Here is a 17978-nt window from a genome sequence, read left to right on the forward strand (position 1 = left end):
TGCAAAAGAGAGGCAGATGAACCTGGAAGTAAGTAAAAGTCATTTTAGGTGTGTAGCATCAAGGCAGTTGATATCCAAGCATCAGCTAACTTTTCTCTTGATACATCTACACTGCATGGCCTGCACCCAATAAGGAACTGAACCAGGGGTATGTTTTTACCTCCACGGAGCTGCCTCCTTCCATCAGAGCACCTTGTTGAGCTTAATGTCTAGTTATGTGTCATTCGCATAAATTTTCCTCAGCATTTTAACTTTAACTGGGGAATAATGATTATACTGATTTATTAGTGTATAAAACATGATTTATGCTTACATTTCTTAACCTACTGATGTAGGAAATCATTTCCCTGAGCTACCACAGTTTTGGCTCTAATGACTCTATTAATAAGTTTTTCAGAGAACTCTAGCCTTGAATTTAGGAACAATGAGAAATAAAAAATGATTTGGAAATGTTTCAAATTTTTAAAGAAAATTAGTAAATTCAGACCTGTTTGTTATAGATGCCAGTTAACAAGAGGCATCTAACATTTTTTAACATTGAAAATAATTGTTGACCAGGCTAATGTATATAGTTGTACAGTTTAGGACATTAAGTGGTTTGCTGCTTTGATGGAAATTATGGTTCAGTGGGTTGGATACGAGAGAGATGATTGTTCACAGAATAACCTGTGAACTTTCACCCCTCTGTATGGAAACTTGTTTCAGGGCCAAATCCTTGTAGCTGTCTTCTTGCCCCGGTCAGTGCCAGCCGTACTATTCACAACACTGCTGCTACCGAGGCCTAGGTATGTAAACATTTAAGGAGTTTTTAAAAAGTCTTTTAACATCACGTTAGGTTTTAAAAGAATTCAGATTCATTTTAGCATACTTATAGGGTATTTTTATATTTTTATGTGGTTGTCTTCTATTATTGTGTAAATTTAGAGTTACTTTGTTTTCATAGGGATTTTCTAAGAAGAGTACTTATACTTGCTTTATGGTAGAACGGGAAAATTTTTAGGATGCTTCTTCAGTGTCAAATACTACTAAATAATTTCTGGGCTTTATTCATAAACTAGGTACACCTGGCATAATTATTATTGACTGTTTTAACATTGCCTTCTTTTTATTTTTACAAGCTAAGAAGAGGTACCAGTGATCCTAAATAGTGGACGAAAACAGGAGTGTTCTTTTTTTTTTTTTTTATGGAGGAGGGGCATGAGGTGTTACTGTTTTCAAATTGCCATTTGCTTTTCAAACTATTACTGTTAACATGAAAATAATTAGAACATGAATATATATGTATTGAGTATAGAAATATTTGAATTTAATTGATCTAGAAGTAAAATAAGATTTCTCCTTTTGAAAAGTTGCCAGTGTATTTGTAGTCAATTTCTAATTGTCAAATGGGGACATTTTACCTTTTTTTCTTTGGATAGGATCAGTTCTTAAGAGCAGCCCCAGTAACTGGAGGAATGGGAGCAGTTTTGATGAGAAAAATGGGCTGGAGAGAAGGAGAAGGACTAGGAAAGAACAAAGAAGGAAATAAGGAACCTATCCTTGTTGATTTTAAGACAGACCGAAAAGGTAACAAGGTGTTTTTGAAATGTTCATTTACTGTAACAGTGTGAGTCTTATTACTGTATGTATGTATATCTGCTTTTCCTACTTACCCTGCATTTGAAGTATATCACAGCCATTTGTCAAATATTCTTTAACCTATTTCCACACCCAGAAGGTTTCTTTTTTTTCTGCTATAAATAGGTAGAGGTTTGAGGTTTTTTGCGGAGGAGCCTTGAACTCTGCGTCTGGGCTTTATCTCTGAGCTCTTCAGCTCAAGGCTACCTCCCCACCCTTTGAGCCATAGCCCCACTTCCCATTTTCTAGTGATTAATTGGAGATAAGAGTCTCAGGTTCTTTAGTGCCCAAGCTGGCTTTGAACTGTGATCCTCAGATCTCAGCATCCTGAGTATCTAGGATTATGGGCGTGAGCCACCATGCCCAGCCAGGTTTAAGCTTTTAAAGGCAATTTTCATATTGGGTGTTAAATATTACTAAGACTATGAATTATATTTGGTTTCATTTTTAGAAAATAGAATTTTCATTTTGTTTGCTCTTGACAAGACTGTGTGTCTATTTATTTTTCTCACTTTTGTTTACTTTTGTCAGTCATGTGGTTTGAACTCAAGACCTGAGTATTGTCCCATAGTTCTTTTGCTAGTACTCCACCACTTTCAGCCACAGCGCACTTCTGTGGTGTTTTTCTTTTTTTCCTTTGGTGGTGGAGGTTAATTAGAGGTAAGTCTCATGGGGACTTTTCAGCCACCACGATCCTCAGCTCTCAGCTTCCTGGGTAGCTAGGATTACAGGCATGAGATATTGGCCCGTGCCCAGCTCAGATTCTTTATCTGTATTTCCTATTGTCTACCAGTTTGTTTTCTCTTTTCTAGTTCAATAGTTGTGCCAGGTGAGAAACTATAGACCAACTGCCAAAAATTTTTTCTTTCAATTTTTTATATTATCTGATATTGGGGCCACCTTGGAGCTATTACTACTAATTTCATATTCAAATATAGCTCAGGGAGGTATATGCAGCCTGCTAGTAATTCACATGTACTCAGATAATAGCCATTAATATCTTTTAGTAAGTGTTCCTTCTGGTGATGATATAAAGTAAGATCATAGTGGCTGTTAGCTCAGTATTTGAATAGTGTCAGATTTGTTTTTTAAAAATGTATTTTTCCTTTGTAATCAAAAATTAAATTGGAATTAGTTGTTTTTGTAAATGTGTACTAGCAATGTATCAAGTATGTATTATATAATTTTAGGGTCCATTTTTAGCGTGAAGGTATACATGCTCAAGAATAATCCCTTTCCCAGGGAAGGTTAATATACTATCATGTAATTCGCAAAGTACGGTTCCTGTAAAATAGATCGAAATTGAGAAACCACTGAGTTTGTAATACTATTAATCCCTTATGTAATAAACTTATAGGGAATGGTTGTGCAGGTAGGTTAGTTTGTCCCTTGAGAACAGTTCACATTTGTTAAACAAAAAAGGAGGATTAACTGTAATAAGAGAGTCCAGCCACTTAGACATACTGCCCTTATCTTAAAAGCCTTTTCTGCAGTACTTAGGTTAGAATTTGGCCTCATGTTTACTAGACAGGCACACTGCCATTTTAGGTATAGGTGGTTTTAAGTTGTAGCCTTGCTGGGCTCCCCTTTCAGGTGGCTCAACATCTTGATCTGAGGAGCGAGGTTGGCTACTAATCTGGGTAGAAGTAAAACTTATGTACTGAATAGAATTCAAGTTAGGTCTCAAGTGGTGGAGTGCCAGCCTTGGGGGAAAAAGTTAAGCAAGAGCTTGAGGCTCTGAGTTCAAGCACCAGTTCTAGCACAAAAATAAATAAAACTAATAAATCCCAGCTCTTTGGGGACAGATAAGCTAAGCATGTTAGTATTTGCTGAGAAAGCTGGTTACTGAGCTTGAGGTCAGCTTGGGTTATATAACAAGTCCTGTTTTGAAACAACAAAAAAACCCACACAAAATAAAATATTTATGTAAAGACCAGTTATGATATGAATCTGTTGAAATCAGTGTTTGTGCTAATCCTGGAGTTGAACTCATATCAGGGTGCTGTCCCTTAACTATAGGTGAAGAGTAGTGCTCTACCACATGAACCTTTTCCCAGCCTTTTGGTAGCTAATTGAAAGTAAATCTGTTAGTTTTGAACTGCTTGGGCTTTCCAGTTGCCACCCTCAGATCTGAGTAACCTGAGTAGCTCAGATTATGGATATGAGCCACCCATGTTTGACTGAAGACACTGGGTTTTATTTGAATGAAATTATTGAAATTAATCCAACTATTATTGGCTTTTTGTGTTTTATAAGGTCTTGTTGCAGTAGGAGAAAGAGCACAAAAGAGGTCTGGGAATTTCTCTGCTGCAATGAAAGACCTTTCAGGTGAGAATATTTTCAAATTTCCTCTTGCTTACGCTCACACGCATACTTTGAATTTCCAATTGGTTATAAACTTAGTGGGCATTTCTAACTGCTACTTAATGTTTTCTCTGCAGGCAAACATCCCGTGTCTGCCCTGATGGAAATCTGTAATAAGAGAAGGTGGCAGCCACCTGAATTTCTCTTGGTCCATGATAGTGGCCCTGATCATCGCAAACATTTTCTCTTTAGGGTAAATATGAATTTATGCACTAATTATACTTAGTAACTTAGAGGGTAAGGGATAATCATGATACAATCACTATTAATAGTTTGGTGTTGGGTGTTGTGGGCAGAGTGGTGGGATTTCAAGCACTCAAAGGTGCTTTAATATGACACGAATATCCTATTCATAGAAGATGGGGGAGGGGGGAAATCTGGTGGAAAATCTGTTACCTAGTGGCATGTGGGGAGGAGGGAATCTAATACCGTATCAGCCTTTACTTTTTCCAATTTGGAGAACTGCTGTTAGTTTGCAGTTCCATTTTGCAAAACAAGAACTTTTTCTGGGCTAAGATTAATGTACCTAGTGTGGGTTTTATATTTTGTAAATTATTTTTCTAGCATTTAGTGAAAAAGTACAAAGCTAATAGATATTAAAGTTTGATGCTGTTCTTATTGTATGTTTTTCTTGAATAGGTATTGAGAAATGGAAGCCCTTACCAGCCCAATTGTATGTTTTTCTTGAATAGGTATTGATAAATGGAAGCGCTTACCAGCCCAGCTTTGCCAGCCCTAATAAGAAGCATGCTAAAGCCACAGCAGCTACTGTGGTTCTTCAAGCAATGGGCCTTGTACCAAAGGACCTCATGGCTAATGCCACTTGCTTCAGGAGTGCCTCACGTAGATAGATTGAGGTTTTATATTAATCATTTCAGATAATTTTACTCTGCATCACAATGTATTTCCTCTTTAATGTTGTAAATATTTGGCAATTTAAGACATTGTGTAAAAAGCAATCTGTACAAACATCTCCAGGCTTTGATTTTTGTACCATGGAAATTGTATTTAACCATACAGGGTTTTGGTATGTTTATATTGTTTACCTTAGTGATGTATTTGTTTAAGTGGCTAACATCCAAACAAACAATTGTTTGAAGGCATCAGTAATCTTCAGTGTGGAATGTTAAATATAACGCTTTTATACTGTATTTTGTACTATGATGTAACTCCCTTTCCTTATGGCTAGGCTGCTGTAACACTTGCCTGTAATCAGTGAAGGGCTGTGCACCTTGTACTATTTCACAATGGGTTCTGCTGGACAGATACTGGGCCAGTGTTATTGAGGTAAACAAGAGACCTGTTCCATAGGGCTATTGCCACCGTCTCCCCTTACAATTTTGTAGGTTACAAAAAGAATGTGGTATATTGTATAATGATCAGCAGTAAGTCCTGCGTTCCCATTAAAGCCACTTGCATCATAAGAAGGGAGTCAAAATGAAGTCTGACTAGAATTCTACTGCAGAGGCCAAGTATATTTAGTATGGCTTGAGTTGTGATATAGTTTTACTTTGATGTGCATTTTGAATTTCAGCTACACCTAGATAGACGTAAATGATAATTAAAATGCTGTAACCAACTTATCTAATAAAATTGGCAACCAGCCACTATTTTGTTGACTATGAGAAAGCTTAAGTTTATGTTAATTTTTAGGGTCTGATAGAATATTTCATGTGTATTACAGTGGTATTCATATGCTGTGTCTCTAAACTTTATTTTCAAAAGCTTTAGGCCCAAATACAAACTTCTCTGGAATAAAATGAATGTGGTGTTTTATTCTGATTATAAAGTGAACGTGTACACCTTCACCTAAGAGCTACTTTATTTCTTTCTGTACCCAGTGCTTTGGTTTATAGGCATGTTTATTTTAAAACATTGAATTTTACATTTGGTGTCACATATACACCTGCAGCACATTAAATACTAGTAGCCATGAGCATACATCTCATATGCTTCTCATATACTAAATACAAAATACTCTTTTAATTAGCATGCTTTAAAACAAAACCTTTGCAGGTGTACTACAGACTAGAAAAATAATAAATCAGTACTAAAGATACTAAGAAGCTTCGGGGAATCAGCTCTGTGCATTATTGTCTACATTTATTCCCTACTTTCAAAACCAACAACCTATTAGAATGTGTAGGTAAATTAAAAGTAACACTTTGCCATGATGTCCTTAATTAACATACCATGGAATAAACTGCTACAGGTTTATAAATTCCTGTTTCCCATATATAATGAAATACTGTCTTTAATTCAGATTTTCACCCACTTTACAATTAAGTTGTAGTTCCTCCAAGTTATTTAAGCATTAAAAAAGTTTGTATCCTCTTCATACCAGAAAATACTATGAACATAGTAAAAGCAAATGATGATTTTAAGCCTTAATGCTATTGCTCAGTCCTTGTAATAAAAGAAATTAATGTATATAAATATTTTGGTATTTTTAAGTATATTCCTTTAACTTCTGAAATGAACTTTAAAAGTCAAAGGCTTAACAGAATCTTGAATTTCCTTGCTAGGAGGTTTCTCCTCAAAGATTCCTTTTAGGCTTACTTTGGTGTTCAGGATCTCCATTTATAGTTGTGGTCACTCATTTCCACAGTTCGTAATGATGATTTCCCCAGTAGTGGCATTTGACTAAGGTGTCTCAGAGTCTCAGAGTGCAAACCACAATTAGCGAGCTCCTTATGGACAATTTCCTGTAGAAAGATGATCTACAATTCAGTAGAAAGCACATAAGTTGTTGAACATTGTTTTAAATAAGTGCCACTCCTGGGCTGCCCTTGAACTGGGCACTGTCCTTGGGCTTTCTCAAGGCTAGAGCTCTACCACTTGAGCCACAGCACTATTTCTTGCTTTTTTTAATGTCTGTGGTACTGAGGAATTGAACCCAGGTCCTCATGCATGCTAGGGCAAGCACTCTACTATTAGGCTAAACTCCCGGCCCCAGCTATATTACAATTCTAAATAGAAATCTTAAGCAAAAGGATAAATATGGTTATATAAATAATTACAGAAACTTTCCATCAGGTACTACTACACTTTGCCTCAGAACAGTGAAAATGGGTTTGAGATGTTGCTGGTACAGCAGCTTGAAGTTAAGAAAAACTTAACAAAAAGTAATGTATATGGAGACATGATTTGTTAGCAACTCACAACTACCTAAGATTTCTAATTCGAAATAAGCATGACAGCAGATACCTCCCTCTTCCAGTTAGAGGAAATCATAACTACAATATACTTACTTGTTCTAGTACCTTACTCAGTGGCGGGCAGATGTTAAATACACTGGTTGGCTCATGTGAATACAGTCCTGCAGAGAATGACCCACTTTGGGAAGATTTGAGTAGCATGGTCACAGAATGTAGAGTATGAGGCATGATTGGACCGTTAATCTCCAAGCTAAATTGATCTTTGTATCCAGAAAGGGCTTGTGTCTTTACACTGACACTTCGTGCCTTCATGAAAATTTAAAGAAAAAGGTTATAATCATCTCTGAAGTTTTGGTCTTGTATTTCAAAATGTAAATAACTTATTAATAATTGTAGAATATAGTTCCTAAGGCTTCAACACAAATTGAGTAAAATAGTAAGCTTTCAGTCTCCACCATGACTAAGATTCTAAGTTACACTATATTCTGAAGGATATAATTGAAACTATCTTACCTCATTAATACATTAACATAGGATACAGGAAGGTTCCAAAATCCTTTTTTTTCGCTGTTAATATATATTTTATATATAACTTTTCCAACAATATAAATATAATTTGCAAAAGTATAGAACCCAGTTATTCTCACCAAGGATCCAAGACTTTTTTGGTTTTTTTTTTGAGACAGGGTCTTTTCATGTGGTCCAGGTCAAGTTGGCCTTAAAATTTGTGATCAGGATAGTCACACAAAAAAGTCAGGATCATCTTGTCTTAGCTTCCCAAGTACTATGACCTAGGGTGTCTATGTTGTGTATAGGTACTATGGCTTGAATTCAGGGCCTTGATGCTGAAAAATGCTGTAATGGATAAAAGTGGTAAAAGTAATGTTTTTTTTTTTTTTTTTTTAAAAAAGAGGAAAACACCAGGCACCAGTGGCTCACACCTATACTCCTAGCTGTTCAAGAGGCGGAGATCTAAGGATCTCAGTTCAAAGCCTGCCTGGGAACGAAGTCTTGAAGTTTATCTCCAATTAACCCCCACCAGAAAACCAGAAGTGCTGTGGCTCAAAGTGGTAGAGCACCACAATTGACCAAAAACAAAACAAAGATAAAGAACAAGAATTGAGGGCCAATGTTATCTGGAAGGTGGAGATGTCAGTCTGGCAAAAATTTTGGTGAGATCTTTTCTTAAAAATCAAGCTGAGGGGCCGGGAGTTGAGTGCTTGCCTAGCATGCACGAAGACCCGGGTTCAATTCCTCAGTACCACATACATAGAAAAAAAAAAATTGAGACGTGAGGCTGTATCTCAAGCAGTAGAGTTCTAACCTTGAGAAAGCCTAAGGACAATGCTCAGGCCCTGAGTTCAAGGCTCAGGACTAGAAAAAAAAAAATCAAGCTGAGAAGGCGGGGAGTTTGGCCTTCTGGTAGAGTGTTTGCCTAGCATGCACAAAGACTCAGGTTCAATTCCTCGGAACCACATAGATAGAAAAAAGCTGGAAGTGGTGCTGTGGCTCAAGTGGTAGAGCTCTAGCCTTGAGAAAGCCTAAGGACAGTGCTTAAGCCCTGAGTTTAAGGCCTAGGACTGGCAAAAAAGAAAAAAAAAAAAGAAAATAAAACTGAGGTTGGGCACTGGTAGCTCATGCCTGTAATCCTAGCTACTCAGGAAGCTGAGATCTGAGCTGAAAAGTCCCCTTGAGACTCTTATCTCCAGTTAACCACTCAAAACCAGGAAATAAAGCTGTGGCTCAAAGTGCTAGAGCACTAGCCTTGAGCAAAAAGAGCTTTGGGATAGCACCTAGGTCTTGAGTTCAGGCCCACCACACAACACAACCAACCCCCCCGCCCCCCCCCTCCCCCCCAAAAATCAAGCTGAGCATAGTAATGCCTGCCAGTCATACAGGGTTGAGTCTAATGCAAGCACCAGAAAAAAAACAGTAGATGCCATATGAAAAATAAAAAAGGGTAGGATGCCGAATGACGGCTGGGTGCTTACCCTGGGTAAGTGCAAGGCTTAATACTACCCTCTGCATCTCCAAACACACACAAAATCTCTCTCTCTTTTTTTTTTTTGCCAGTCCTGGGCTTGAGCTCAGGGCCTGAGCACTGTCCTTGGACTTTCTCAAGGCTAGAGCTCTACCACTTGAGCCTCAGCACCACTTCCTGCTTTTTTTTTTCTATGTATGTGGTATGGAGGAATCGAACCCGGGTCTTCATGCATGCTAGGCAAGCACTTTAACCACTAGGCCAAACTCCCGGCCACAAAATCTCTTCTTAAAAATAAAGTACTTCTTGGAAGTGGTGCTATGGCTCAAGGGGTAGGGAGGTAGGTAGCCTTGAGCTGAAGAGCTCAGGGACAATGATCAGATAGATCATCAGATCGAGAGTTCAAGTCTCACAATTGACCAAAAAAAAAAAAAAAGTACTTCTTTAAATGGAAAACCCTTGCATAGAGGCTCGAAGCGTTAACCCTAGCTTCTCAAAAAGGATTATGGTTTGAGGCCAGGCTGAACAAAAACATGCCATTTCAACCAAGAAGCTGAGTGTGGTGCTGCATACCTACTACCCCAAATAAGTGGGAAGAATAGGTTGGAGGACTGTCAAGGCTGTCTTGGTCAGAAATATGAGACACTACCTGAAAAGTAACGAAAGCAAAATGGGCAATAGGAATGGTTCAAATGATGAGTGCCAGTCTGTGTATCAAGGCCAAGTTCACTGAGTACTGCCTCCTCTTATCTCTCCCCAAAAAGCTAAGGCACAGGAACTGGCCAATATAGAATTTTTAAAAATTACCTTAAGCATTTGCATTGTGGCACCCCGGAAAGCCACAGGTGATAACAGAGTTGGTGGAAGTCCTGCCTGTACACCCGAGGTAGCAACTAAACTCTTGCAGTTAATCAAAAAGTTGAGTAATGTGAATGTGTTGATTCCTTTCACCAACACAACAGACTCAGGTCTGTGATCCATTTGTACTTCATGTCTCTCTTTACGCCTAAGGATAATGATTAAGGAAATTGCAAAAGCATAGACCACACTAACAAGAAAACTTTTAATTATGAATCTCCTGGGACAGCTTTTACAAAAAAACAAAATGCTGCTGCCCTCTCTCTTCACTGCGGTAAGCTTATGAAACAAAATGGCGAAAAACTGCTAATCAACCAAAATGAACTTATTCTATAGGCAAAAACTACTTTCCTTGGCCAGGTGCCAGTGGCTCATGCTTGTAATTCCAATTACTCAGGAAGCTGAGATCGGAAGACTGGTTTAAAGCCAGTCTAGGCAGGAAAGTCCACAAGACTCTTTTTTCCAATTAACTGAAAGTGGAGCTGTGGCTAAAATAGGGCTAGTCTTTAGCAGAAAAGCTCAGGGACAGTGTCCAGACCCTGAGTTCAAGACTGGGGAACTGCAAATACACAATCCAAAGCACTAGTCTCCCTAAAATATAAAAGTGATAATGGAGAATTAGTAATATCTTAAGATGACAAAATTATCGTAAATTAAAACTGCCATTCAGAGCCAGGAGTTTGGCCTAGTGGTAGAGTGCATGAAGACCCAGGTTTGATTCCTCAGTAACACATACATAGAAAAAGCCAGAAATGTTGCTATGGCTCAAGTGGTAGAGCTCTAGCCTTGAGAAAGACCAAAGAGAGTGCTCAGGGCCTTGAGTTCAAGCCCCAGGACTGGCAAAATAAAACAATCACATCCAATGTTCAAAGTCACCACTAACTTAATTCAATGAAAACTGTTATTAACAGCCACAAAAAGGATACAATTTGATAGCAAGTATATCTGGCTTTTTAATTTTATCTTGTACTCCCATTTCTTCCAACCACAAAAAGCTTTCCTCTTCATCTTCATCGCTGGCTGCTCGCTCCCTAGGAAATCACAGTCGTTAGTGATCCAATTTCACATAGTGGTTACTTTCACAAACAGACTGTAAGTCACTGGACTATGTAAAAGGTTATTTTAATCACATACTCCTCATGTCCCAAGCTTGTTCCATATACTTTCTTCTTAAGAGCATTTTCTATTAAAGGCAGAGAAAATTCAATACCTACATGGGAAAAACAAAAGCATACTCAGTTTTCTTTGAAAGTACTTATGGCTTTTTTATTTTTTTGTGGGTCATGGGGCTTGAACTTGGCCTGGGTGCTGTCCCTGAGCTCTTCAGCCCAAGGCTACCTGCCTACCCCTAGAGCCAAGCCCCACTTCCGTTTCCTAGAGGTTAATTAGAGATAAGAGTCTCAGGTCCTTTTGTGTCTGGGCTGGCTTTGAATTTTGATCCTCAGATCTCAACCTCTTGAGTAGCTAGGATTACAGGCATGAGCCACATCTGCCCGGCTTATACCTAGTATTTTAAAGCAGTTATCTCCAAGCTCCTTTCCCTTTTCCTTTTGTGCCTGCCTGCCTGCCTACCTATTTGTCTTTCTCTGGAACCAAGTCTGCCTTGTAGCCCAAGCTGGCCTAAAACTCAGGATCCTCTTGTGTCAGCCTCTCAAATGGTGAGATAACAGGCGTAAGTTACCATGCCCAACTAACCTTTTTTTAAGTTTCCCTTCTTGTGCCAATACTGAGACTTGAACTGAAGATCTGGGCCTGCGTCTCTTAGCATTTTGCTCAAGACTAGCACTCTACTTCTACCACAGCTCCACTTTGTTAATTGGAAGAGTCTCAGGAACTTTCCTATTCAGGCTGACTTCAAACATCGATCCTTTGAATCTCAGCCTTCTAAGTAGCTAGGATTATAGGCAGGAGCCATCAGTGCGTGGCTGGTACTGAGCTTTTGAATCTAGGGCATGAGGCTTCGTGAGCAGGTGATCTACCTCTAGCTTGAAACTTGATACAATCCATATATACATCTCTTTGAATCAAAGGTTCAGGAGACAATATATACCCAATACAAGTATTACTGTTTTACAGATCAGACTGATTTCCAGGTTACTTCTTTTTGAAAATGTTCTGATGGCTCAGTATGTCCATCAGTGGATGTGCTGACCCATTTTGAAAACTGTTATTGGGGGGGAAGAGATTGGTACCTTACTGTAAAAGAAATTCTGTAACAGACTTTCTGGATTTTATGTGCTTAACTTCAGAGATCAAAAAAGGGCACATGATTAACTTAGTTATGGGGAAAGGGCAGCTTACCAAATAGGAAAAGCACAAAACAAAATCCAGAAATGAATATATTTCTTAAAATAATACAGGTAACTGGTAAAAACTATAAAGAATAGTATACAAACTGCAATCCTAAGCTTTTACCTTCATGTTTCTTTTTTGTGGGTCATGGGGCTTGAATTCTGCCTGGGCACTGTCCCTGAGCGCTTCAGTCCAAGGCTACTACCCTATGCTTGAGCCAAGCCCCACTTCTTGTTTTCTAAAGGTTAATTGGAGACAAGAGTTTCAGGTCCTTTTGTGCTCAGGCTGACTCTGAACCTTGAACCTCAGATCTAAGCCTCCTGAATAGCTAGGATTACAGTTGTGAGCCACTGTGACAATTTTACCTTCATTTTTCATAGCTTCTCTCAGTCCTCTTGTTGTAGGAGACAGGACTGCTGTAATGACATCACTCCCTGCTAATCCTGCTGCTCGGAACAGGACAGTGAACTGGTAGGTACAAACGTAGAAGTAGGGACACAGTTTTGACTTCAGCAGATTATACAGAGAAGTAAAGCTCACAGACCTAGGAAAGAAAGTAATTTTTCTCTAGGTGTTATTAAACATTTAACTCCATGTTTAAAATTTAATTTTGAGCCAGGCCAGGTGGCTCATGCTGTAATCCTAGCTACTCAGGAGGCTGAGATCTAAGGATCGCAGTTCAAAGTCCTCTATGAGACTCTTATCTCCAAATAACCACCAGAAAACTGGAAGTGGCGCTGTGGCTCAAAGGGTAGGGTGGTAGCCTTGAGCTGAAGAACTCAGGGATAGAGCCCAGGCCTAGACGGGGGGGAGGGGGGGGAACAAAACCAAAACCCCCAAAAAACAAAAACTAATTTTGTACAATTCAGTTTGAATTCAGCTGGTGTAAAACACAAGAAATATGCTGAACATAGAAGCTCATACCTGTAATCCTAGCTACTCAGAAGGCTGAGATCTGAGAATCAAGGTTCAAAGTCAGCCCGGGAACAAAAGGACCCTGAGACCCAGAGACTCTTATCTCCAATTAACCTCTAGAAAAAAGGAAGTGGGGCTTAGGGTAAGGTGGTAATCTTGAGCTGAAGGACAGCACCTAGGCTGAATTCAAGCCCAATGACCCACAAAACAAAACAAAAAAACAAAACCACAACAAATATTTCAGAAATAGCTTTGAATTTCTGTAGTTATTTACAAGTTGGCTTTAAAGGACTGCAATTGGTAATAAGATCTTACTGCTAATGTCAAAGTAGTTGTAACAAATAGCTTTTTTTTTTTTTGGTCAGTTATGTGGTTGAACTCTGGGCCTGAGCTCTGTCCCTGACCCCTTCACCTCAAGACTCCACCATGCTGAGCCATACATCTCTTCTGGTTTTCCGGTGGTAAACTGGAGATAAGAGTCATAGACTTTTGTGCCTGGGCTGGCTTTGAACTATGATCCTCAGATCTCAGTCTCCTGCATAGTTAGGATTATAGGCATGAGCCACCGGCATCTGGCTAACAAATAGCTCTTACAGAAAAACTGGTAATGTTTATGTGGTAACACTTCATTGATAACTGACTGCTTATTTGAGTAAAATCGACAGGAAGTAATAATAAATATTAGTTATTAATCATTTCTGATGAAATTCAGATATAAAGATTCATTTATCACTATCCATTTCCAAGACACAAATATTAGTAAGGAGAGAAGAGTGCTAAAATGAAAATTCACCACTGTATTATGGGAGCCTATTAGTCTTACCAGTCACTCATTAAGATATGCTGCAGGGATTCATCATTGGACCAAGGGCTTATCTTTCCAGACATTTTTCTATCAGCCCCAATACGAGGGAACAGTGGCACCCAAGGCAAGCCAGGGTGGAGCCAGTAAACAAGACTCTGTTGAAAGGCACACCGTAACTCAGCGGAGAGTTTGGGATCCTAAAATCCAGAGGAACACAAGGTGACTTTGAGTCATGAGACGCAGAGTTTCACTAGAGACTTAATTATACCAAATGTTCTAAGCATGTTTTTTTGGGGGGGTGCGCGGATAGGGAGAGGTCATGCATGGGGCTTGAACTCAGGGCCTGGGCTCTGGTTCCTGAAGCTCTTTTGCTCCAGGCTAGCACTCTACCACTTTTGAGCCACAGTGCCACTTCCAGTTTGTTGATGGTTAAATGGAGACAAGAGTCTCATAGACTTTCCTGCCCCAGCTGGCTTTGAACAGGGATCCTCAGATCTCAGCCTTCTGAATAGCTAGGATTATAGGCAATGAGTCATAAGCACCAGGCTATTACTGCTTCCTATATAAACTAAATTCCTAGACACAGGAATAATTTTAACCTCTAGAATTAACTCTTCCCAGACTTAAAAATGTAGTACACATCCTTGTTTGGAATACCCTTCCTAGAAAGCACTAATTATCTGTTAGACTGTTTCAGAGGAACCACAAGGTAGAGGAACCCTCTACTGTTTTTCCCAGTGTGAACAGTCACTTGAGTAAACAGGACCAGCTTCTCTACAAGAATGTGTGCAGCAATCTACTCACCCTCCTCTTCCTCTTCCTCCTATGAAAACGCTAGAAAGTAGCCAGCCATCACTCATAATGCAGTCAACATTGATAACGCAAATTATTTATCATCCTGATCCATTTACTGAAAAAGATACATTAGGTCCTCTTTCTGGTAAACCTTTATAAACTAGTTTGAGTTGACGAATGGCTTCACAGTAAGGAAGCTTTATGTCTCTAAAACCAGTGTAAACTTATTAGCTCACTAAATTTAAAGACTATTACTGAAGAAGCAAGAATATGTACATATTAAGAAAAAAACCAGCATGTCTTAAGAAAACCAGTAAAAATTTATCTGCTCTTATAATCTTATTTATTTATTTATTTATGCATGCCATTCCTGGGGTTTGAACTCAGGGCCTGGGTGCTGTCTCTGAGCCTCTTTCTGCTCAAGGCTAGTGTCTTACCACTTGAACCACAGCTCAATAAGGTAAGAGTCTCATGGACTTTTCTGCCTGCACTGGCTTTGAACTAGGATCCTTAGATCTACAGCCTCCTGAGTAGCTACGATTACAGGCTTGCGCCACCAGAGCCTGGCTCCCAAATACTTTTAAAAAAGCCTTACATGTATCTGAAAATATTATCTAGGAGAAACAAAATGTTCCATCTTTCTATCTTTAAATATTAGAAAACTTTAATGGACGGAAGTATCTTTGGTATTTTATAGAAAGCATTTAATCTGTTACTTTAAATCATAGGTACTTTATTTTTAGAATTACCTGAATATTTGGGGGCAAAGAAACTTCTACTGCCCTACAATGTTGGACAAGACCTTGAGCCTCTTCCTGAGCTTTCAAATGATCTGCCCAGCTAAAGGGTTGAGAAGAGGTAAAAAGGAGTCGAGTTTTAATGCTCCAGTCCACAGGTAACTCGGTACTTTCTGAAGATGGAGTATTCGATTCCAAGAATGATAGGTGTTGAGTCTTTCAAAAAACAAGAACATAAAGGTTACATTCAAGAAAAAAAAGTTAACAACCTGAAGACTTTCTTAATGTACTTAGGATCACTCACACATCAAAATTATTTTAATCATATAGTAAATAATGTTTTTAAAATATCAGGACTGAAAAAGCCAGGATTTGAACTAAACTGGCATGAATGCCTCTGGGAGAAATGTGTATCTGTTGACAGTGGTAGTGGAAGAAGGGCACATTTCACTTTTTATAATGCTAAATAAGAACTCAGCCAACCCTGGCTGGAAATTAGGAACAGGGGAATCCAGTTTGGTGCATGGGAGGTGTTTGTGTAGGAGCCATCAGGCTACTACCCACTGTTTACAGCTAAGGGAAACCTTAAAATCTTGGTTTCCCCCAAACTTCCCCAATGACAAGTATACAATGCAGACAAGACCTTAGGGAGAAACTTTGTCTCTGCTCCAGCCCCTGCCCCCATAGGCAAGTTAAAAAAAGAAGTTTGACCAGAAGAAAAGAATATCTTTCCAGCATCTGAAATTCCTGAACCAAAGCTAAGCTGCTCTTCTAGCAGGAAACTCATGAAGGACTCTCAGAGGCCACATGGAGAAACATTTTTTGACTTTGTGCAAAGGAAATTGCCTGTCTCCATTAGGACAAAGTATGAAGTATCAAACTATCACAACAGAAATACTTCAGTTAGAAAGTGTGTGTGTGTGTTGGGAGAGACACAGCAAGGTTCAGTGATGTTTTTATGGAGATAATCTAACATTGCAAGATTTAGAAGCTAAGCTGGAGCTGTCTCTAGTTCTGAGTTGAAGGAGACACTCACTACAGAGAAAGAAGTCTTAAAAAAAAATGATGGGGATAGAGGGCAAGCCCATGTGTTTTCTGTCTACTTTGGTGCTGGTGACCATTCCCAGTGATAGTATGAATATATTTATCACACAAAGTCCTGCAGCTTGGCTGATTCCACCTTTCCAGCCCTATTATAGAAATGTCATTTTCAAGCTTCTTTGTGAAGCAAAACACGTATGAGTATGAATATAACTCTTGATGGCATTTTAAAAGTATTACCTTGGACAGTTCAGTGATAGTTGTCTTTTCAGGTAACAGCTCTTCCAATAAGGAATCATTTTCTCTTTCATATTCTAAAGGCTGAGGGTATTAAAAAAACAAAACAAAACAACTTTGTTTTATCTGAACTTTAAAATTAAGGGAAAAGGGGCTAGATAGAGATTTGCCTATTTAATAACGGATGTGTTAACCTTAAACTCAAAGATCCAAAAAAACGCTTTTAGGGAGAGACGGATGCCAGTAAAGTCTCACTCAAATCAACCCTAACATTCCTTTATCTGCAGAAAATTCTGAGGACGTGAGCGGAGGGAGGCCAGCCCGCGGTGGGAGGGCAGGGACCGGGTGTCCGAACGTTCTTCCCAGCTCCCCTCCAGGTCCCCTCCAGGCCCGCTGCCACGCAGAGGCCGGGGGCTGCGGTGGGGCACCCGGAGACCCGGCCGGCCCCCACACACCGGGCGGCCATTTCCAGTGCTCGGGGCGCCCTCGCTGCCACTGGCGGGGCAAACTCTTGGCGCCCTTTTCCCAGCCTCGAACCTAAGCACTCCCCACGCCCTGTTCCCGGCGGTCCGCGCCGAGGGGCGGCGCCCCTGGACGGCCGGGCCGACCGCGGCACTCACCCGGCCCGATGCCTCCGGCGGGCGGCGGGGCCACGCGTCGGGGTCTTGGGCGGCGGCCCGCGGACGGTTGTCCAGGCGGGCGAAGGGGTTCCTCGGAGCCGCGGGCCGGCCGCCGCCGCCGCCGCCGCCTCGGCTCGCTGCTGCGGGGAAGGGGCGGAGGGGCAGCCCCGCCGCCAAGGCAGCCCGGCGGGCCGCGGGCTCCGGCAGCTGGGGGGCCTGCGAGGTAGGGGCCCCGGAGCTCCGCGCCCTTTTCCGTCGGAGGCGCAGTTTCTCCGGAGGCTTCTTGAAGCTGGGCGAGTAGCCCGGCACCGACAGAGCCATGACGCGCGGCCGGGAGGCAGCCGGCAGCCCCGCCAGCCCTTCCCGCGCGCGCCGGCCCCGCCCCCGACGCGGCTCTGCGCCGAGCGCCGACTGGAGCTGGCCAGGCCCCGCCCCGGCGTGGTCCCGCCCCGCGACGCACGGAGCGTGCGCCGTGGGGCGCCCGACAGGCCTTGCGCGAGCCCGCCAGCCGCTGAGACCGCCACCCGCCCAGGTGCCGCCCGCGTCCCGTCCCCAGGT

General features: G+C 40.8%; 2 protein-coding genes across 3 annotated transcripts in view; one reads left to right on the top strand and one right to left on the bottom strand.

Annotated features, from left to right (window-relative positions):
• Positions 1–5745, top strand: part of Son (SON DNA and RNA binding protein) — a 36204-nt gene extending 30459 nt beyond the window's left edge. The window contains exons 9-12 of one of the 2 annotated variants that reach the window (XM_090348930.1): positions 1419–1566; positions 3874–3945; positions 4059–4174; positions 4674–5745. In XM_090348930.1, coding sequence (XP_090205056.1) covers positions 1419–1566; positions 3874–3945; positions 4059–4174; positions 4674–4832 — 495 coding nt within the window. In that variant the 3' untranslated portion in view covers positions 4833–5745. Of the gene's footprint in view, positions 1–1418; positions 1567–3873; positions 3946–4058; positions 4175–4620 lie in introns of both variants that reach the window. The other variant, XM_090348933.1, reaches the window with a different exon arrangement.
• Positions 5737–17800, bottom strand: Donson (DNA replication fork stabilization factor DONSON). The gene is made up of 10 exons (XM_090348996.1): positions 17421–17800; positions 16804–16884; positions 15535–15738; positions 14009–14187; positions 12636–12814; positions 11113–11188; positions 10905–11009; positions 9928–10126; positions 7233–7445; positions 5737–6686 (listed from the first exon to the last, which is right to left on the bottom strand). Exons 1-10 carry the CDS (start codon positions 17739–17741, stop codon positions 6549–6551), a joined length of 1695 nt encoding a protein of 564 aa, XP_090205122.1. The 5' UTR covers positions 17742–17800; the 3' UTR covers positions 5737–6548.
• Positions 17801–17978: the final 178 nt, after the last annotated feature.

The sequence above is a fragment of the Megascapheus bottae genome, chromosome 1 (genome assembly GCF_031878675.1).
Source record: "Megascapheus bottae isolate mThoBot1 chromosome 1, mThoBot2.hap1, whole genome shotgun sequence".
NCBI lineage: Eukaryota > Metazoa > Chordata > Mammalia > Rodentia > Geomyidae > Megascapheus > Megascapheus bottae.

Bases quoted from the DNA above. Each gene is read 5' to 3' on its own strand.
- Donson (XM_090348996.1), bottom strand. From the start codon at position 17,741: ATGGCTCTGTCGGTGCCGGGCTACTCGCCCAGCTTCAAGAAGCCTCCG. The intron at 12,815-14,008 runs GTAAGACTAATA...TTTCTTTCCTAG, and splicing joins CATATCTTAATGAGTGACTG to GTCTGTGAGCTTTACTTCTC. The intron at 11,010-11,112 runs GTATGTGATTAA...GTGATTTCCTAG, and splicing joins ACAAGCTTGGGACATGAGGA to GGAGCGAGCAGCCAGCGATG.